The sequence below is a fragment of the Macrotis lagotis genome, chromosome 4, assembly GCF_037893015.1.
Source record: "Macrotis lagotis isolate mMagLag1 chromosome 4, bilby.v1.9.chrom.fasta, whole genome shotgun sequence".
Taxonomy (NCBI): Eukaryota; Metazoa; Chordata; class Mammalia; order Peramelemorphia; family Peramelidae; genus Macrotis; species Macrotis lagotis.
Window position 1 is genome coordinate 222073219 of NC_133661.1, and position 22924 is coordinate 222096142.

General features: G+C 33.4%; 1 protein-coding gene across 3 annotated transcripts in view; it reads left to right on the forward strand.

The window, feature by feature from the left end:
- The window catches only part of CPSF2 (cleavage and polyadenylation specific factor 2), a 34982-nt gene extending 23888 nt beyond the window's left edge, over positions 1 to 11094 (forward strand). For 2 of the 3 annotated variants that reach the window (XM_074235426.1, XM_074235427.1), the window contains exons 9-15: positions 747 to 847; positions 2632 to 2832; positions 5875 to 6027; positions 6343 to 6568; positions 7846 to 8145; positions 10464 to 10598; positions 10941 to 11094. In XM_074235426.1, the coding sequence (XP_074091527.1) occupies positions 747 to 847; positions 2632 to 2832; positions 5875 to 6027; positions 6343 to 6568; positions 7846 to 8145; positions 10464 to 10598; positions 10941 to 11033 (1209 nt within the window). In that variant the 3' untranslated portion in view covers positions 11034 to 11094. The remainder of the gene's footprint in view (positions 1 to 746; positions 848 to 2631; positions 2833 to 5874; positions 6028 to 6342; positions 6569 to 7845; positions 8146 to 10463; positions 10599 to 10940) is intronic. The other variant, XM_074235428.1, reaches the window with a different exon arrangement.
- The last annotated feature ends 11830 nt before the right edge of the window (positions 11095 to 22924 follow it).

Below are 22924 nucleotides of genomic sequence, written 5' to 3' on the forward strand. Positions count from 1 at the left end.
GAGGCTGCAGTTCCTTTGCTCTGGCGGGCCACCCCTCTAACCCCATGGAGCGGAGCCTTTTTCGCTATTTTCCAGGTTACCTTGGGCTGGAGAATTGCCTCACTGGATCTTCCTGTGGGTTCTGTCTCTTGAAAATTTAGAGACCTTATTTTAGAAGTTTTGAAATATTAGAAAGAGAGAGCCCCTAAGAGAGGATCTTCTTCTGTCGCCATCTTGGCTCTGCCCCCCTCTGTGAGTTTCAAGATTATAAAATTTAGGCAGCATGATGAAGCTTTGGATTTGAATCAGCAGCACCTGAGTTGAAGTATCTATAGCTATGTAACCATGGGCAGGTCATCTAACTTCTCTGATTTTGTTTTGCTCATCTGTATTATGGGGATCATAATACCTGCAATTCATACTATACATATATATATATATGTATGTATGTATGTATGTATATATGTATATATATTATTGTGAAGATCAAGTAATGTTTGTCAAGTGGTGTACATATGTTGAAAGGTTATATAAATTTCAATTATTATTATTATGTTAAACAACAAAATAGATGTGCTCATTGTAGAAGAAAATTGATAACCCTTAACTCATGGTTTTATCAGTTTAATTAGTTAAATCCACTGTGGTGCCATGATAATTCAGATTTTTACATACAATGAACCATTGAATAATTTCAGAAGGAAAAAATAAGTTTAGAGATCACTCCTCTTCCACTTTCTTCCCCTTCTTCAACCATTCTGCTTTAGTTGAGAAAACGTGTGAAACTCGAAGGAAAAGAACTTGAAGAGTATCTAGAGAAAGAGAAACTGAAGAAGGAAGCAGCTAAAAAGCTAGAACAATCAAAGGAGTAAGTTACTTAAAATTTTTAAAACTTTTCAATTCAATTCATATTAATTTCTTTCTTTTATATATCACCTTCATTTTCAAACATACACACATATATTTCCCCACTTAGAGAATTGATCCCCATAATAGTTTAAACCAAACTTTTTTTTTTTTTTTTTTTTAGATTTTTCAAGGCAGTGGGGTCAAGTGGCTTGCCCAAGGCCACACGGCTAGGTAATTATTAATTGTCTGAGGTCGGATTTGATCTCAGGTACTCCTGACTCCAAGGCCAGTGCTCTATCCACTGCGCCACATAGCCACCCCTAAACCAAACTTTTTGATCATGTACCATAATGTATGTATATTTATGAATTTTAAAAATAAATTATATATATGAATTATATTAACAAAATATGTATGCTATAAACATCACACAAAAAAAGAAATTTAAAAATCTAAGACAAAGATGGAATACTAGTTGATTTTTCAGCTAGTAGTGTATTACTACAATTTGAGTTAGAATAATGAAATGGTCAATCATGTGGTTGAGGAAAATCACTTTAGCAAACTGCATGAAGAATAGATTGGTAAATAGAAAGATGTGAGGCAGAGGGATCCATTGGGGGCTATATCATTAGTCCAGATGAATTTTACTAAGGGCCTGAAATAAGTTAGTGGCTCTGTGAGTAGAAAACAGAAAGAACCAGATGTCACCAATGGGACAGGTAAAAAGAATCAGAGAGAATTATTGTATTGGCACAGCAAGGTGAATATTCCTCCAATTCTTTAAATTTTTTAATTTGTTGGAGTTTGTTGGAACTATGGTTCTGTAGGTATTGAATTAGGGTTGTTTGGTAAATTGACTCCCTGATAATTTATGTGAAACTGACTTCCTTTTCTATCATTCCCTTCTTGATTTTGGTGGTGTTCTCTAGAAAAATGCTCTTTATTTTTTATATATTCCTTTTTCAAACTGCAACTTTACTTAAGCTTTTAATTTTCTTCTTTTTTTGACTGTTTCCCTAGCTTTTCTTAAGTAAATCTTCATGCCTTAAACAAATAGGGATAGTTTTATCTTCTCTTTACCATTAATTACTTTTTCTTGTCTTATTGCTATTACTGGTAATTCTAGAATTGTATCATCTGGGACTAGAGCTGTGATATCATTGGTCTAAGTAACTCCCAGAGGAGAAAAACTCCATCTACTAGTGCAAGTTAAAGCCTTTAGGTTTTAGAGAGTGGTCAAGAGCCCTGAGAGGTTAAATATTTTGCTCAAAGATACATAACCAATGTTGATGTATAGATAGATGGATCAATAGATCAGAGATGGGACCATGTCAAAAAGGGATGTTTTTTATTCCCATAATAATTGAGAAAACTCCTAGTTTTCCCCCCTCATTCCATTTATTTCTAATTTGTTGTTTTATTTTAGGATACTTTTAATCATATAAAAGATCTCTATGCCAATGTTTTGCACTCTTTTTAACCATAAATGTATTTTATCGTTAGATTTTTTTGCATCTTAATAGAAATATCTTAGCATAGATCACAAAGGATAAAGATCTTCGGATAAGTATGTATTTAAGGCTTCAAGTTTTTCTTTTGATTTTTATTATTGTTATCTTAGAAGGAAGATTTTTATCCATAGCTTATACAGTTGAACCAGAGATGGTATTTCTGTGATTTCATTATCTGACAACCAATGCCATGTTTTGTTAAACATTGTATTTTTGACCAAAAAAATCGGAATTTGAAAGCAATTGTATTTTTAAAAACCTTATAGTCTATTTTTCAATATCATCTCAGGGCAGATATAGATTCTAGTGATGAGAGTGATGTTGAAGAAGATATTGACCAACCATCAGCACACAAAACCAAGCATGATTTGATGATGAAAGGTGAAGGTAGCCGAAAAGGAAGTTTCTTCAAACAGGCTAAAAAGTCTTATCCTATGTTTCCTGCCCCAGAAGAAAGAATTAAATGGGATGAGTATGGAGAGATAATCAAGTATGTGATTGAAAAAAAATTTTTGTTTTACTTAGCATTGAAAGTATTGAGTATATGAGACTGTAAGTCTGAAGAAATTATCTGAACTTACTGAACTTAATTTCTTATTTTCTATTTAATTATTGAGATCTGACCCCTTCATTGTATTGATTAAAGAACTAAGTCAAAAAGAAGTTAAATGATCTGTCCAGCATTACACAGATTCTGGTCACACCAGGAAACCTCTGAAATAGAAGTTTTGGAAAGGGTTCAAAGAAGATAAAGCTATGAAAAATACAAAAATATTTTAAAAATTCTTAGACAGGTGATAGAGTAGGCTTCTAGTGTGTTAAGTTTCATATAGAAGATAATGTTCAGTTTCCACAAACATTAAAGATAGGACATGAAAAGTATTATGATCAGTTTAGAAAAGATAAGACATGGAAATAATTATGATCATTTTTAGAGGAAGATAAACTTAGATCAGGAAGCAGTCATTTTAGGGAAGATTGTTAAATATGAGAATGGGTGATTGAAGATTATAGATTTAGAATTTAGAATTGGGAGATCATCTCTTTAGAATTTGAGATCATCTCTTTCATACCCTTGTCCTTCCTTCTCCCCTCCTATCCCCAAAGAAGTTAAATGACTTGCTGAAAAAATGCATAAAAAGTGACAGTGCTGGGATTCAAATCCAAGTTTTTTGACTACTCATCCAGGACCCTCAAAATATTCAGTACTGATTTTTCTTTCTTCTTATGGTTTATGTTTAAACTTCATGATTAGTTTTTAAAATAAAAATAAGATGTAAAAATCCTTGAAGAAAATGATTATCTGGTTAGGAGGATAAAACCAAGACATAGTTGAAAGAAGTTGCCTGGGTCAATTTTCCTATTTTGCAGATGAAGGAAACAGGCCTAGAGAGGTTAGGTGACTTACCCTACCTATGGGGCTAGATCTGTAGAAGTAATTTTGAATAGAGGATCAGAGAAAGGAGACATTGATATGGTTTGTTGTCTCTGGGAAAGACTTTCCAATCATTTTGTAAGTAGAGCATGATACACCATTAAATCTTTTAAAGATCTCAGTATTACAAGATTACAAAAGATTTCTTTATGGACTATTTAAAGATATACATATGGGATCTGGAGAGGTCAGTGATTTGCTTAAATGATGACAGAACTAAGACTAGATTAAGATTCCTAACTCTTAAGATTGGTGTACTTTTTTTTTCTGTTTGTTATTTCTCAACTTAAGAATATAACTGCAAGAGGGTGGAAATTGAAATGGAATTTGAAGGCCAGATAAGATATAGATGGGCAGAATGCCTTCTGGAGGTGAGCACACCTCTAGATAGTGATACGAAAGTGGGACTAGCATTGTGTGTGAAAAAAATACTAGTCTGACTGGAGAGGTTTTTGAAGAGTAAATGGAAATTGAGTTGAATAGATGATAGGGTCAGTTTTTAAAGGACTTTTAAAGGTGGACAGAAGTACTTAGACTTAATGTAGTAGAAAACTTTTGATCATTATGAAAGGAGTTACATAATGGAAATGGCAGTAAGCAGCATTAAATGGAGAAGCTTGTCAATGAGAAAAACTAGTAATTGTTATAATTCAGATTTGAATGATAAAACTTAGACTAAGGATTAACAGAATGAAGGTGATTCTAAGACATTTGAAAGGAAAATACTATAGAATTTAGTAGAGATTTATTATAGACAATGAAGGAAAGATAAATGCCAAGAACATTGTAAACTTTTATCCTGGTTTACTGGAAGTAGGTCTCATAAGATTGAAGTGTATGAGAGGAAAAGTGAGAGATAAGGGCTTGTGACTGTTTTTAGATTGGTAAGTTTCTGAAGGAAATCAGAAAAAGTAGAGAAGTTTTCCAAGGCTCAGCTCTATTGAGAAAAATTGAGGATGGGAGAAATATTATGTGGGGGCATACCTAGTGTTAGGACTAAAAAATCAGGAGAAGAAAAAATAAGGGTCATGTTAAAGGGCAAAACAAGAAAGTACAGGAAAAGTAGGGGAGGGGTTTCAGAAGAATTAAAGAGTCATTCTGCAGAGAAGTAGAGGAGAATGAGGCCTAAAATAGTCAATGTTTGACAAGTTTAGGTCTTGTAAATAACTTAGAGAAGACACTAAATACAAGTGAATGTAAGTCATGTTAAGTGAGGTAAAAAATATTGAAGATTTAGTAGCAGAAGTAAGGAGAGAAATTATATGGCAACTAAAGAAAGGGTTTACAGCAAAGATAAAGCAAAGGGGTTTTTAAAAAATATGTTTTATGTACATATGTTTTGATTTGTTTTGTGAAAACAAAGTTCCTGGAAAAAGTGGGAAGAAATGATAGTCTAGTTAGAAGGGGTTAATGTTAGACAAAGAAAAAGAAAATTTCATGAACTGAAAGGGAAAGGTGAGACTGAGACAATAATAGGTGACATGAAAGAAGATGAAAATTCAAATGCTTATATCTGAACTCAGACTCATCCATAAAGGTCATATGCTCAGGGTTGGGGAGGAAGACAAGGTAATAAATGGTGGACTTGAGAGAACTTCACAGGTTTCTAGTCCAACCTCCTCATTTTGCAGGTGAATAAACAGGATTGTAGAAGACAAGTGACTTGTCCAAGATCACACATGTAGTTAGTTATTGGCAGAGCTACAACTTGAACCCAGGTCTCCTAATTAATGCAGCATCTTGTACATACTTTGAACTTGTCTTCTGTCTCTAAATCCAGTTCTCTTTCCATATCTCACTCTACCTATGTTAGCTGATCTTGCATTGAAAGCAAAGGAAGTTGGGTATGATGATTTTTAGATAGGTTTAAGAAAAATATATTTGAGTGCCTTGTGATGTCATTATATTGTCATCTTAGAACTCAAAAATTATAATAGTAGAAGGTGCGACTTTTTTCAGTCATATTTTGTATTGTTCTTGAACTACATTCATCCTTACAAAGATACTTGAACAGATACTGCTAATGTGCCACTAGATGGTAATATAATATTATCTTACTTGTTACTGAACTATTAATAGTGAGACTTTATTATTTAGACCAGAAGATTTCTTAGTGCCTGAGCTTCAAGCCACTGAAGAAGAAAAAAGCAAATTAGAATCTGGCTTGACAAATGGAGATGAACCAATGGATCAAGATTTATCAGATGTTCCTACCAAGTGCATTTCTGCAACAGAATCCATTGAAATTAAGTAAGTGCCTCAGTTGTGTTTAAGGAAGTTAAGGAAGGTAGGGGAAAATGATGGGTTTGAAAGAGAAAACAAAAAATTTTGAGAAGTTAAATGTAAAACATACAAATGATTTTAAAGAATTTTATTCGTTTATTGAGCATATTATCTGACTCATTTGTCTGGCAATTTTTCTTTTTCTTTTTTTCTAAAGTACAACAATAGATGTTTTTATTAAACTGGAATGAATGCTTTTGAGAAGTACCATGAACCTGCCCTAGGTCAAGTAAAAATTAATGGGAGAAAAATGAATATTTATTATTTTGTACTTTCTTACAGAGCCAGAGTTACTTATATAGACTATGAAGGACGTTCAGATGGTGACTCCATTAAAAAAATAATTAATCAGATGAAACCACGGCAATTGATTATTGTTCATGGGCCACCGGAGGCCAGTCAAGATCTAGCAGAATGTTGCCGAGCTTTTGGTGGAAAAGATATTAAAGTGTATATGCCAAAGCTACATGAAACAGTAGATGCCACTAGTGAAACTCATATCTATCAGGTAATATATTAGAGTTTGAGCTATATAGAAGTAAAGCTTAACTGAATGTAATAGTATATCTTCATGGGAAGTAATATGTTCTTCACAGGAAATAGTATAATCTTCACAGGAGAATTTACTAATGATCAAGTCAGATTTTTGAAAAATTGTTGCTATCTTGTTTGTGTATCAGTTTTATTTCTGGATATAGCCTTCTTTCTCCTCTACTCAGGGAGCCATTCTTTTTATAACAAGGTTAAAAAAAGAAGGTTTAGGAGTAGTTCAGGGAAATTAATCAGCATATTTCTTGAGTGTCATTATATTTGATATTCCACACTCACATTTCTCCTCATGCCATACTTTTTAGAAATTTAGCCTTTGAATTTTTATAATTTTTTAATTGGTGTGCGTTTGTGTATTTGTGTGTGTTTTGGTGTAGATTTGGGACATATTTACAATTGTGTAGCTCAGTGACAGTATATTTAAAATTTCTTCCCTTACCTACCTAGTTTTAACAAAATCCTTTAATTTTTTTTTTCAAATTTTAGAATGTTATATCTATCCATTTCTTCTGTGAAGAAAGTGCTAGTATTTGGCAGAAGTTACTTTTCAAAATGAACAAGGACACAAATAGACATAATACTAGGTTCAGGATTTCAAAAAATTAAAATTTAATACTCATTTAATCTAACTACAAAGGCTATTAAATGCTATACAAACCACACATTGCTATAAAATGATCTAAGAAAATATTCACATCTGCTGGAACCCAAAGGAAGCAAAGGAGTACAAGTAACTGATCTGTCCAAGCGAATGCTTGACCACTGTCTGAAATTAATAGGGACTGTGAGGTTTTATACTGAGGTAGGCAAAGGGCAAAACCCAGCACCCTTGTCACCAACCTTGAGTAGTTAAACTAAACAAAGGGGCTTATAGATTTTCTTTGGGGTCAGGGACTGCATTCATGGATATTCATTATTTACTCTAGATTATTCTATCTTCATAGCCTTTTTCTAGATAAAAGGAAGTAATCTAATTGTACTAAACCATTGCTGTTCTGTAATACTAATACTTAATGGATAATGAAATTAGTAGGTCTACCTCTTAAGGGTATCAGTTATTAATGCTACTTGACAGGTTCCTATATTTAATCTTATCATTTTGAGATCTAGGAGTATATAATATTTATAAACATTGAATATCCTACAAAGTGCTATGTTTAATTTGTTAATATTAACATTTCTTTTCTCTTTTCTAACATTCATTTTTCCAAAATATCTTATCTATGGCATACTTAGGTGAGGTTAAAAGATTCACTTGTGAGCTCTCTTCAGTTCTGTAAAGCAAAAGATGCTGAACTAGCTTGGATTGATGGTGTCCTAGACATGCGAGTTTCCAAAGTAGACACAGGTGTTATTTTAGAGGAAGGAGAACTGAAGGATGATGGAGAAGAGTCAGAGATGCAAGTGGATACTCCTTCAGATGCTAGTGTCATAGCACAACAAAAAGCTATGAAGAGTCTATTTGGAGATGATGACAAAGAAACTGGTGAAGAGAGTGAAATTATTCCCACTTTGGAACCTTTGCCACCTCATGAGGTAAAAAAAGTTTGTACTGTCTCTCTTAATAAGTCCTAATTTTTTCAAATTTATTTCCACTGCAGGGATGATTCTAAGGATAATGTATATAAAATGTTGTATTAGGTGTAAACTGGGAAGTATGTTGCTCGAGACATGTTCCTGTTAAATTTTGTAAATTGACTCATTTAAAGAAATCATTATAAAGGTACCAGGACAACTTGGTCCTTCATTTATGTTCTCCTCTGCAGTCTCACTACAGTATATAATAGAGAGTTATACACAGTTCATTCTAAGTTCAGAGAAGCTCATCACTTAGTTTAGATATCAGGTAATGAATGTTTTTGATGAGTTAGTAATAGTAAATAGTGATAGTAAAATTACAATATGGAGGGAAAATCTATGCTAATGATTTCATTGCTTTTGAAGCTAAATGATCGATATTTAAAGAAATTCTTTAGTAAATACTTTTTTATGATGTGACTTATCTGATTTATCTGTTTTTAAGTTGGGAGTTTTACAGTACTGGTTTGCTTAGGGTTTGTTTAACATGGAAGATCCCAAACAAATATAATAGTGAAATTTTTGGTCATTTGAAAACTTGAATTTACCAACAGAACTTGCTACCACCACCATAACATGTTACCTTTGAATTTTACATGGCCTGAATTACATCACTAGGAAAGATTAACACATATTTGTTGGTTCCCATTGAGTCAAGAAGCATCCTCGTAATAATAATATGGAAAGGACAGTGAGCTTAGAATTGAGAACCCTGACTCTGATTCTTCCTCTAGCACTTATTAGTTGGGAGTTCATGAACAAATTATTGATTGACCTCTGAGCCCTTTCAGTTGTTACTTCAATTGTAAAAATGGGAATAATATCTATAATATCTACTTTGCAGGTTGTTATGAGGATAAAATGAGAATGCTCTACAAACTTCAAAGCTCCAGAACATTCATTAATTCATTAATCATTCAGCAAAACTTTTAAGTGCCTCCTACATCCTAAGCATTGTCCAATGCACTGAAAGAGATAGAAAGTTCAGATAGGACATTATCCTAGAATGGAGATAAGCTACAAAGATAAAAATAATGTATTGATATTATAAATGCTTTAGATCATTATGAAACAATTCTATGCAAAGTCTAAAAGGGAAAGTCATGTTGATTGAAGCAGAGATTCTTAATTTTTGGTCTATGAATCTTAAAAATATATTTTGATAACTATTTCAATGAACTTTGTTTCCTTGGTATTCAGTGTGTTTTATGCATTTAAAAGTATTCTGTGAAGGAGTCTATGGCATGCACCTAAAATGGTTAAGAACCCCTAAATTAGGGGCGTCTAGGTGGCACAGTGGATAGAGCACAGGCCCTGGAGTCAGGAGTACCTGGGTTCAAATGCGGTCTCAGACACCTAATAATTACCTAGCTGTGTGGCCTTGGGCAAGCCACTTAACCCCATTCATTGTCTTGCAAAACCCTTAAAAAAAAAAGAACCCCTAAATTTAGAAGAAAATCAGAGAAGATTCCCAGGCATTTGTGTTAAATTAAGAAATGAATTAGTTGTATGGTTTTTTATCTTCCACTCACTTCCTTGTAAGGCTGTTATTTGTTCTTGACAATATTTTGTGAACATTCTGGGATGATTTAACTATGAAATATTCTTGGGCTAGTGGTGGCATCATGATTAAACTATAGTCTTTGTTCCTGTATTTCTATCAAGTATTCTTCCTTTGGAAGTAGGGGGGGAATTGGAAAATCTCTTTTACCCTTTTATCACTTTTAGGGGAATTCCTCCTCCCTTCTCCCATCCCCATCCCACTATTCCCAGCAGCAGTCATAAGTAGAAGCCAATAGTACCAGCCATAGTTGTACCACCCTGATTCTGATAATCAGGATATCCATGCACTGATCATCTAGTGCAGTCCTTTGAAAAATGCCAAAGTACAGTTAGCCCTATTGTGATGGGACAGGAGTTTGGAGAAGGGGAGTGGCAAATATCTTTTGAACCCCTGAGGGGCTTTGAGTTCTGATTCCACCTCTAATACTGATAGTCTGATTGATCTTAAGTGAGTGAAGTTGATGAACATAATAGAACCCTGATCACTGTATTAGTAATGAAACATGACTATAAAATATATTGTAAAGTCGGTAAAAATGTGAAATTCTTTGTAATGTTAAAAAATAAAATAAAATTCAGAATGACAGTAGGAAACATGAATTAATTTCTTGAAATAATTTCTTAAATGGTTTGAGAGATTAATAGAAAATATCTCGAATTATATACTTATTTGATTTTTCATTTTCTTTTTCTTTCCCATCATCTTTTTAAAGGTTCCTGGACACCAGTCAGTATTTATGAATGAACCAAGACTGTCTGATTTTAAACAAGTTCTGTTGCGAGAGGGAATCCAGGCTGAATTTGTAGGAGGTGTACTTGTTTGCAACAATCTAGTAGCTGTCCGTAGAGTGAGTATTTCTTTAAGATTTGAAAATTTAGGAGGAGATAAATTGAACAAAGGCTTTAGATTACTGAATTATATCATATATGCTGTTACACTTACCTAGTTTTTGCAAACTGAAATTATCTTCCAAATTTGTCAAGTTAATTGATAGTTGATGTATATAGAGATGACTTAGGAACTTTTCAATTCATCAAATGTTAAATAAGTGCCTCCTATGTGCTTGGCCATATGTCAGGTTTCAGAAGCATTATCAGGAATTCCAGATTCAAAAGTAAACTTGTAAATTAAGTTGAGGGTTTTTTTAAATATTTTCTAAAACTAACAGATTCTTTTTCCTCTTTCTTAGACTGAAACTGGACGCATTGGACTTGAAGGCTGCCTTTGTCAGGATTTTTATAGGATAAGAGACCTTTTATATGAACAGTATGCTATTGTATAGAGGACCTGTTGTCTAAATGAATGTTTCCCTTTTCTAAGAAAAAAAAAAGGAAGGACTCTAACCCTATTTTGTTGGTTTCCTTTGTTGTTCCATAATTTATACAGAGAAAATTAGGAAGAGATAGTATTTTAAGTCCAAGAAATTATTCTAAAGTAGGGAATAATGCAGACCATTTTGCTTAGTAAATCTTGAACATTCCACCATTTTGACTTTCAAATTGATAAATACCATAACTGTGGCAATACAATCCCAGTAATTGACATTGTTGGATTTCTTTGTAGACAGGCCCTCTTTTCTAAGCTGGGATTATCTTACTTTAACAGTAAAACTAGGCAAGCAAGTTCTTGACATTAGGGGACATAATAAAGTTCATAAAAACTGTTTTTTACAGAGTTTGTGCAAAATCAGTTTTTTTGGGGGCATTTTTTCCATTTACTTTTAGGAATGGGGAAAAATGGGAATTTTGAAATTGAGAAAGGACTGCTACTCAGAGGGCAAAAGCAACCATTTGATTAAAAAGAGCTTTTATAGATCATCTATTTAAATAAACAATAGCAACAAATACACTTTGTACATATACTGGAATTCTTCCTCTGAACTCATTTCCACATACTTGCTCAATACTTGTGTTTCAAAGTGATAATTTTTTTTTGAAACAAAAATCCATTTTTATCATTTCCTGTTGTCAGTGCTTTTTTTTAAGTCTAAAATACAATTTTGTCATTTGAACACAGATAGTTCAAATGAATTATTTGATATGTGGAGTGTTAGAAATTCTGAAAAGAAACAAACATTGAACATCATTTTTTTATTTTCATGTAGTAATACTATGGTTAAGAAAAAATGTGTTTTTAATCTTTTAGGCTTGCATGCTTTCAAGACCCTAAGCAGCATGTAGATGACATATCACTAAAATGCTACCTAGAGGCTAAGTAACTCCCCTAAAAACCTTTATGTGTTTTATACCTTCCTTGTGTTAGCCACAAGATAGCCAAAAGGAAGTGCACTGTACTTAGTTTACACTGAATCCAAATCATCTCATCAAAGATGTAATCCAGTGAGATTTTGTAGGAAGTGACATAATTGTGACAGATGTTGGCATTTATTTCTTAAGTTTGAGATCCAAATCCTATTCCTTACACATAGCACTTTAGATTGGTGGGTTTCTCTTGAAATAAAACTGATTTTATTTTTAAGTATTTATAGAGTCACTCAAAAGATTCTTACTGCTAACATAAAAGCGACTTGGTATTTATGAACCAGACAAATTGTATTGCTAGAATTAATGTGGATAAGCACATAGAAAATATACTGTTAGTACTTTAAACAAAAATTTTCCCTAAGATTTTATTACAAAGAATAATATTGGAACTATTTGTCTTGGTTAAAGCAGCTAATAATTTCATCTTTCATTGTAAAACTGAAAACTTCTTGTTTCTTGCCTATTTCTTTTTACATGACACATTCCATGAGTACGAATTTCATTTAAAATGCTGCTAGAAACTGTTGTGTAAACAAATATCATTGCAAGATTAGTATTTTTTACCTGTATTTGGCTGGCAAGGTAAATAAAATTTCTAAAAAAGAAAGTTTCATTTGCATTTCCATGGAATTTTATTCTCAGTTGTTAATCCAAATAAAATTGTAACTATAAGACATACACACACATCTAGACATATATTTGTTCTAGATGCATGTTTAGTTGGCTGAGAATTCCTTGTGAAAACTTTATTCTCAAAACTCTTTACCCATTACGGTCTTCACTGTTGACTGGGACACTCAGAGGTTCCTTCCCTTTGGTCACTATTTATTAGAGGCAGAAATTAAACTCAGATTTTACTAATTGTACAGCCAACTCACTCTGGTATGTTGTCTCTAAAACAAAAAATATAAATAATTTTGAAATAGCTCAAATTGTATTTCATAAATTTAAGAGGTACTGTCAGAATTATTGTGCTATATACACCATTGTATCCATTGTACTTTTGAAAGAAGTAGACTAAGACTGGGTTTTATTTTGTTGCCCAGAGGTGACAGTTGTGGTATTGGTTGTAAATTGGATTGAATCTGTTGTAAACCTGTAAAATGGAAGTTATTTCCATGTCTTAGTGCTTGGCCTGTCATAACCAGGTTTCTTTTGAACCCAACTCTATGGAATTTAAAGTTACAGGGATGACCTTATCATTTGATTCAACTCCCTCACTTTACAGATCTATTCATTCATCTCTTTCATTTTAGAGGCACAGAGGAAATGAGGCACAGGAAGGCAAGTGATTTGCTCAGTATTATACAGGCAATAATTAACAGTCAGGATTTCAACCCAAATCCTTTCATTCAAAAAACCAATCCTCTTTTTTTGCCACCTACTTTTCAAAAAACCAATCAATAGATTATATACAAAAAAGGTACTTAAAAGTCATAGAATTTTACAATGAGAAGAGATTTTAGAAATAGTCTAGTCTAATTCTATCAAGTGTCTTATATTCTAGATACTGGGATTACAAATACAAAGAAGGAAGCAGTCCCAATTTTGTGTGTGTATGTATGCAAGGGCACACTCCCATTCATGCAGGAAGTGAAATAATGCCCACAGAGACCAGGAAGTTAGATCAGGGCCTGGTTCTTTGGGTATTTCAAAGTGAAAGACTCTATCTTTTACTCTAGATGCAATAGAAAGCCCTTGGAATTGATTGAATCCCATAATTAGATCTATACTTGAAAATCATTGGCTGCAACATCAAGTCAAAAAACATTAGGCACTTAATGTATACTAAGGTACTACATTTAAGTTCTAGGAATACAAAGGAAAAAAAATCAAAAGGTAGTTCCTGTATTCAAAGAGCACACAATCTAATGGGGTTACAAGATGCAGAGAAGCTTCCAGGCAGGAGGGACAAGCAATTGAAAATATGTAGTTTTCATATGTGAAAAATAGCATGGAGACCAATGACACTGGATAGTTAAGTATGTGGTTAAAAAAAAGTGTAAGAACATTGGAAAGGTAGGTAGGAATATTTGAAGACCTTTAAAAGCCAACAAAGGTGTTTTTTTTTTATTTGTTCAAAGAAGTAATGGGGAGCCTCTGGAGTTTATTGAATGATGGTGGTGATATGGATAGATTTGTACTTTAAAATTCCCTTTAATAGCTTGATTGAGATTTCAGGACTTCTGGTCAAAAATGGCGAAGAGAAGCCAGGCACTGTGCTAAGGTCTTCTGGTTTTCCCTCAGAAATAATATGAAATAAGCCTCTTAACAGAAATTTGACTAACAAAACCCAGAAAAAGAAGCTAGGAGAAGAGGAGATTGAATGGGGTAAATCACATTACATGAAGAGGTACAAAGGATCCTTGCAATAGAGGGGAAGAAGGGAGGAGGTGAGAACCACCTGAATCTTATTCTCATCATATTTGGCTTAAAGTTAACATACACTCAATTAAGAAACTTATCTTACCTTTCAGGTATTGAAAGGGGAAAGGGGGAGAGGGGAGGAAATGAATTAGTAGAAAGAAGAAGGGGCAAATTGAAAGGAGAAAGAAAAAGGGGAAAGGGGTTGGATACAAGGGGGCAAACACTGAAGGGGTAGTATTCAGAAACAAAATACTAGAAAATATGGATAAAATGAAAGAAGGAAAAATACAAATAGAGGGAAGATAGCATGGAGGGCAACTTTGAATGTGAATGGGATGAACTGTTCCATAAAACATAAGCAAATAGCAGAGTGGATTAAAAACTAGAATCCTACAATATGCTGCTTACAAGAAACTCCTTTGAAGCAGAGAGATGCACATAGAAAAGGTAAAAGTTTGGAGCAAAATATATTTTGCTTCAGCTGAAGTGAAAAAAGCAGGGATAGCAATCCTTATTTCAAAGGAGCTGCAAAAATAGATCTCATTAAAAGAGATAAGGAAGGAAACTATATCCTCCTAAAAGGTACCATAGACACAATGAAGCAATTTCAATAGTACATATGCATGCACTAAGTGGTATAGCATCCAAATTCTTAAGAATGAATAACAGGAAGACAGCAAAACTCTACGGGGTGGGGAGACCTCAATGTCCCATATTCAGGTTTAGATAAATTGAACCATAAAATAAGGAAGTTAAGGAGGTAAATAAATTGTTGGAAAACCTAGACATGATAGACCTTTGGAGAAAATTGAAGGGGCATAGAAAGGAGTGTGTGTGTGTGTGTGTATTTTTTCCTGCAGTACATGCACACAAAATTTGACTATGGACTAGGGCATAAAAATCTAATAATCAAATGCAGAAAGGCAGAAATAGTGAATACATCCTTCTCAGATCATAATGCAATAAAAATCACATGCAATAATGGGCCAGGAAAAGATAGACCTAAAACTAATTGGAAACTAAATAACATCATTTTGAAGAATGAGTGGATTGAACAGCAAATTATAGAACTAAATGATTTCATCTTACATAATGTCAGTAATGAGACAAAACTTATGGGATATAGCCAAGGCATTTGTCAGTGATACATCTTTAAATGCTTACATGAATAAATAGAGAAAGGAAATGAGCTGACTAAACAAGCATTTAAAAAAAATTAGAGAAAGAACAAATTAAGAATCCCCAATTAAATACCAAATTAGAAATTCTAAAAATTAAAGGAGAAATTAATAAAATCAAAAGTAAAAAAATCCTGAATTAATAAATAAAACCAAGAGTTGGTTTTATGAAGAAACCAACAAAATTGATAAACCTCTGGTCAATTGATTTAAAAAAACCAAATTGCTAGTATCATAAATGAAAAAGGTGAACTCAACACCAATGAGGAGGAAATTAAAGTAATTTGGAATTGTTTTGCCCAACTATGCCAATAAATTTGATTAAGTGAAATGGATGAATATTTACAAAAATATGTTGCCCAGGTTAAATGAAGAGGAAATTAAATACCTAAATAAATAACCCCTATCTCAGAAAAAGAAAGACAAGTCATTATTGAACTCCCTAAGAAAAAATCTCCAGGGTCAGATGGATTCTCAAGTGAATTCTATCAAACATTTAAGGAACAATTGGTTCCAATTCTATATAAACTGAAAAAAAGATGAAGATGAAACTGCCTAACTATGACACCAATATGGTGCTGATTCTTAAACCAGGAAGAGTTCAAAACAGAAAGAAAATTACATCCCTAATGAATATAGATGTAAAAATCTTAGCAAAATGATTACAGAAAGTTATCACTAGGATGATACACTATGACCACACAAGATTTATCCCAGGAATGCAGGATTGGTGCAATATTAGGGAAACAATATAATTAACTATCAATAGCAAACCTGTCAGAAATCATATGATTCTATCAATAGATGCTGAAAAAGCCTTTGACAACATACAGAATCCATTCTTATTAAAAACACTAGAGAGTGTAGGAATAAATGGATTGTTCCTTAGAATGATAAGGAGTATCTATCTGAAACCATCAACAAGCATATGCAATGGGGAGAGGCTAGAGGCATTCCCAATAAGATCAGGAGTGAAACAAGGATGCCCATTATCACCACTACTATTCAACATTATGTTAGAAATGTTAGCTTCAGGGCGGCTAGGTGGCGTAGTGGATAAAGCACCGGCCCTGGAGTCAGGAGTACCTGGGTTCAAATCCGGTCTCAAACAAATTATCTAGCTGTGTGGCCTTGGGCAAGACACTTAACCCCATTGCCTTGCAAAAACCTAAAAAAAAAAAAAAGTTAGCTTCAGCAATAAGAGAAGAAAAAGAAATTGAATGAATTAGAATTGGGAAGAAAAAGACAAAACTCTCACTCTTTGCAGATGACCATGATGGTATACCTAGAGAATCCTAAAAAACTACTAGAAACAATTAACAAGTCTAGCAAAGTCACAGATATAAAATAGACTCTCATAAATCTTCAACATTTCTATATATGACTAGCAAGATGCAGCAGAAAAAAACTAGAAAGAGAAACCCCATTCAAACTAACTTCAGACAATATAAAATACTTGGGAGTCTACCTGCCAAGGCAGACTCAGAAACTATGAAAACAACTACAAAACGCTTCTCACACAAATAAAATCGGATTTAAATAACTGGGCAAATACCAACTGCTCATGTAATATAATAAAAATGACAATTCTACCCAAATTAAACTAGTGCCCTACCAATCAAAATTCCAAAAAATGAGGAGTTAGAAAAAATTGTAAGTAAATTCATATGGAGAAATAAAAGGTCAATAATTTCCTGGGATTTATTGAAAAAAAAAAGGCAAAAGAAGGTGGCTTAGCCTTACCAGATCTAAAATTATAAAGCATCAGTCAACAAAACTGGCATTGGCTAAAAAACGTTGGATCAGTGGAATAGACTGGGTACAAAAGAGCTGGAAATGATTAGAGCAATCTGCTGTTTGATAAACCCAAAGAGTCCAACTTTTGGGATAAAAACTGTCTCTGGGATAAAAATTCTCCTTGATAAAAACTGTTGGGAAAATTGAAAGTATGGCAAAAACTTGGATTAGACCGACACCTCACACCCTATACCAAGGTAAGATCAAAATGGATACAGGATTTAGACATAAAAGACAATATTATAAGCAAACTAAAAGATCAAGGGCTAGTTTACCTGTCAGATCCATGGAAAGGGAAGTAGTTTATGACCAAGGAAGAGATGGAGAACATCATTAAGCACAAACTAGATAATTTTGATTACATTATATTAAAAAGCTTTTGCACAAACAAAACCACTGTAACCAAGATCAAAAGAAATGTAGCAAATTGGGAAACAATTTTTACAACTAGTATTTCTGATAAAGGACTCATTTCTAAAATATCTAGAGAACAGTCAAATTTATAAAAAAATAAAGTCATTCCCCAATTGACAAATGGTCAGAGAATATGCAGAGGCAATTTATAGATGAGGAAATCAAACAATCCATAGTCATATGAAATATTGCTCTAAATTTTTACTGATTAGAAAAATGCAAATTAAAGCATTTCTGAGGTACCATCTCACACCTCTCAGACTGGCTAATATGACCAGAAAGAAAAATGATCGATGTTGGAAGGGATGTGGGAAATCTGGGATACTAATGCATTTTTGGTGGATCTGTGAACTCATCCAACCTGGAGAGCAATTTGGAATTATGCCCAAAGGGCAATAAAAATGTGCATACCCCTTGATCCAGCAATGCCTCTACTGGGTCTATACCCTGAAGTGATCATGAAAAAGGGCTAAAAACATTACTTGTACAAAAATATTCATAGCAGCCTTGTTTGTGGTGGCAAAGAAATGGAAATTGAGTGAATGCCCATCAATTGGGGAATGGCTTAATAAACTGTAGCAAATGTATGTGATGGAATAATATTGTTCTATTAGAAACCAGGAGGGATGGGAATTCAGAGAAGCCTGGAAGGGAGCGACATGAACAGGACCAGAACATTGTACACCGTAACAGCAACATGGGGGTGATGACCAATCTTAATGGACTTGCTCATTCCATCAGTGCAACAATCAGGGACAATTAAAGTGTTTGCAATGGAGAATACCATCTGTATCCAAAGAAAAAATTGTGGAGTTTGAACAAAGACCAAAGACTATTACCTCTAATTTTTTTTAAAAATGTTATCTTCTTGTGTAATTTTGCTCTTATACTTTATTTTTTCCTTAAGGATATGATTTCTCTCTCATCACATTCAGTATGGATCAATGTATAGCATGGAAACAATATAAGAACTGTCAGACTGCCTTCTGTCGGGGGTGGGGGGAGGGAAGTGAGATTGAGGGGAAAATGAAAAATTCAAAAAATAGATTTATTGAAAAATTGTTAAAGAACAAATCCAGTACAATAATTATGTGAAAATTATAATAAAGTAATAATTTCTGGAATGCAGCTGAAGCAGGAAAAATCATCCCTACAAACTTAATAAATAAAAAAGATAATCAAATACACATTTTTAAAAATTAGAAAATCAACTAATAAACCTGAGTTATCACAAAGGAGACTATCAAAACTAGATAAATAAGTAAATTGGAAACAAAAATAAGAAAAAAGTAGAGACTGGTTCTTTGAAAAGATTAATAAAATTGATAAATTTAAATAATTGGTTTAAAAGGGAAGGAAATCAAAATACAAATGAGCAAAGCAAAATCACAACAAAACCCAAAGAAATGAATGCACATTTGTATACTAACAGAACTGAACATAAAGTAAATACTTTGAAAAATATAAAGTACCCCAATTATTAGGAAGACAGATAAATATCAATACATTCTCTGATAAGGAAATAGGTTTAACTGTAAAAGAATTACTATGGGGGGAGGAAGGTGGAAAGTCAAACCCTACTGTCTTCCAATGAATCTAATGCAGTGCATTTATTTTATGAATAAATGAACCCAGGCCCCAAAATTGAAAAATAATTTGTTCACACAGCATTTTAGCAGCACAGTAGCAATTAAAACTGAGGATTTCAGACTTCAATTCACTGTTTCTTTCCTTTAAACCATGTTAAAATATGGTAGCTATCCTTATTTGGCTTAAATGACAACCCTTTCTCATCTAGTTTCCAAATTCCTTACCCAACTGAACTTCCCACTCTATCCCCAAGTTACCACTGTTTAGTGATGAAGAAAATGCAGAATATATATTTTGCAGGCAATCAGGTAAGTGACTTGCCCAGGGTCCCATAGCTAGTAAGTATTTGAAGTTTAATTTGAATTTTGGTTCTGATGCCAGTGACAATGCTCTATCCATTTGCACCTCTTAGCTGCCCTGTAGTTATTTTTTATTGACCAAATCTAATGGTGTTTTCTCCATCTTTGTCCTTTATGTAGCATTTGACACTTGATCACATGTTTATGTCTGCTTTTTTTTCCTCAGTTTTTGTAACATTAATTCTTCCTAGTTCTCCAACCTAACTGTCCCTCTATAACTATGATTCCAGTTAGTGATAAGAGACAGAACTAGTACCTGGATCTCTTGACTTCCAGTCAGCTCCTTCACTATCTTAATTTCATGGATATTCTGCTTAAGTCAGCATTTTACTTAGAGGAAAATATGTTTCATTCAAGTCACCTGTTTTTTGAACAAAGGAAACAAAACTTAATGCAACAAGTTAAATACTAAGAAATATTTCAAATTTAATATTATGTCCTGTAAATATGGGGCGGGATGAAGAAGAGAAGAATGAAATGGAGGAAAAGGTAGGTAGAAAGATCCTCCAGAGTAAAAGAATCGCACATTAGAGTGCCTACTGTGTGTTTGTGAGGAGTGACTTAGTCGTTTTCTATTTTGGAGGTTTGTGACTTAATAGTTTTGTCACTTAAGCTTTGACTTGTAGAATTGTTTCTTAGAAGATTAACCTTTTTTTTTAACTTCAACTTTTTTTAACTATTTAAACCTTTTTTTTAATTCTTAAATCTTTGGAGGACTCAGTGAAATGAGTGGATAACCCCAAATTATCATTCCTAACATAGGTTTATTCCTAGATCAAATGTTTCCTCTTTCTAGCCTAAGTTAGAAGGAGCCCTGAGTTTGTAATAACATGAGTAGAGTTTGAGGTTTCAGCCGTGCTACTTGTGTGACCTTGGATAAGTCACTTAAAATTGTTTGATCTCATTTTCCTCACCAAAAAAATAAAAGGGGGTGGCTAGGTGGTGCAGTGGATAAAGCACTGGCCTTGGAGTCAGGAGTACCTGGTCTCAAATCCAGTCTCAAACACTTAATAATTACCTAGCTGTGTGGCCTTGAGCAAGCCACTTAAACCCATTTGCCTTGCAAAAAAAAAAAAAGTGAAAGGGTTCAACTAAGAGCTCCCTAAAGCCCATTCCAGCACTGAATCCAATGAATCGATTGATCTGATTGTAGTAAATAAACTTTTAGTGGAAAAACAAATAAACATGATTTTGCAGACTTCTGCCCAGGTACTGACCTGGGCTCCTAGTTTCCATTTTGTTTCTGCCAACAAGCAGAAGTCACCCTTCAATACTTCTCATTTCTCACCTATTTAAATACTCCTCTTCTGGGGAAAAGCCAATCAAAACTACCTCCTCCCTCAAGGGTTTCAAAAATGAAATTCTCAGAAATTTTCTTTCAGACTGAGATTGTCATTTCTAGTAATAATATCCATAGTCTAGCAAGAAACTTTGAAGAAATTCATAGTTATCATTTTAGTCTCATCTTTTGAAGAAAATGGAAAATCTGGATGAATATATAAGAACAAGATACACATTTCACAAAAGCATAATCTTAATGGATTACCATGTTTATTCTTAATATTGAAGGAAGCATGTGAGCACAATCCCTGAGCACAACTGAGTAATTGCTCAATAAATGTTTATTGATTGAGACAATGAATTTTATTCTCAGTTCATTATGGTGAGTGCATTATCAAATCAACTTTTGATACTATAATATGTAAATTTTATAGGAAATATGGATATAAAGTGGACTTGTGATTTTATTGGTTTAGAGTGAAGAAACTTATAAATGAATATGATTCTCTTTAATTTACAATCTTAAGATCTGCCTAAAGTACATAGACTTGCCCAGGGTCTCACATACAGAATATTTCAAACCAATGTGGGACTTGAATCTTTGTCAAAGGAATACTATTTTGAATTTTTAAAAAATGATTCTATTCAAGTAATTTAAAGCTATTCCATTAATGAGCTTCATCTGACATTGTCAAATGCTCAAGTTCCCTGGACCCTAGGGTCAAGGAGGAAGGGGCTCCAAGGAAGCTCACACAATACTATTGTCAATAACTCCATGGTTTGATTCAAGGCTGCCTTTTCACTCCATCACTATAAGAGTAGGAAACCTCTTCTTTTCTCTTTTCTAAGACTTCCTGAAAAGAGATAATCATAGGAATAGCTAGGTGGCACAATGGATACAGCAATGGTCTTTAGACAGGAGGATCTGAGTTCCAATTTTGACCTCAGATACCTAATCTGTGTGAGTCACTTGATCCTGATTGCCTCCAAAAAAAAAGAAAATAGATAATCCTTTAAAGCATTTTAAAAAATGTGCTTTCACAAAAAGGGAAAGATAATCTTTAAAAGTTATAGATGATTTTCTTATTTACCAAATGTAGGAAATGGGTCTTAAAATATTTTAGTCCATTTCCCTTTCTGGCTGACGAGCTTCCCCTTTTGAAAGAAATATCAAACCCAAAGTCTTATTTTTTTTTATTAATCAGTAAAATATTCCTCATTTCCTACCAGTCTATTGGGGAAGGGGGAATACTACATCTATGGATTAATGATTTTTAAGGAAATCTCAGCATAGATCCCAATTATGTGACAGTATCTTTTAACACTAGATCACTTTTTTAGCCTTGATTCACTTAAGTCATTTGATGTGTTGGCCTTCTGGGATTTTTCTACAATTGAGTTATATTCTAGGGACCCAAACCTATGTCAGGTGTTCATATCCTAAGTTCTCTCTTAACTATTTTTTATAGCTTTTAAGACTTTTCATTTTGAATTTGCAAAATATAACCATCAGCATTGGCTACATCTGAGGAAGAAGAGTTCTTCTTCCTTGCCTTCCTGGATTTAAACAAAAATTCACCATTTAAGTTGGTTTAAGGTATAATCTTGCTCTACTACTCATGAGGCAGCTATCTTTTCTGCCTAGAACTTATGATTAGTGACCTGAAGTTTTTTTTTTTAATATGGCAGTTGATAGCTTTGCTTTCTTTTAACAAATGCCTACCCATATTCTTTGAACATTTTTCTATTGCAAAATGCTTCATATATTTGTATTATTTCCCTATTTATATATCACTTTGAGGTTTCCAAAAATATGTATGTGTACATATATATATATATATGTATATATATATAGAGAGAGAGAGAGAGAGAGAGAGAGTAGATATATGTGCACGCACACACACACACACACATATACACACA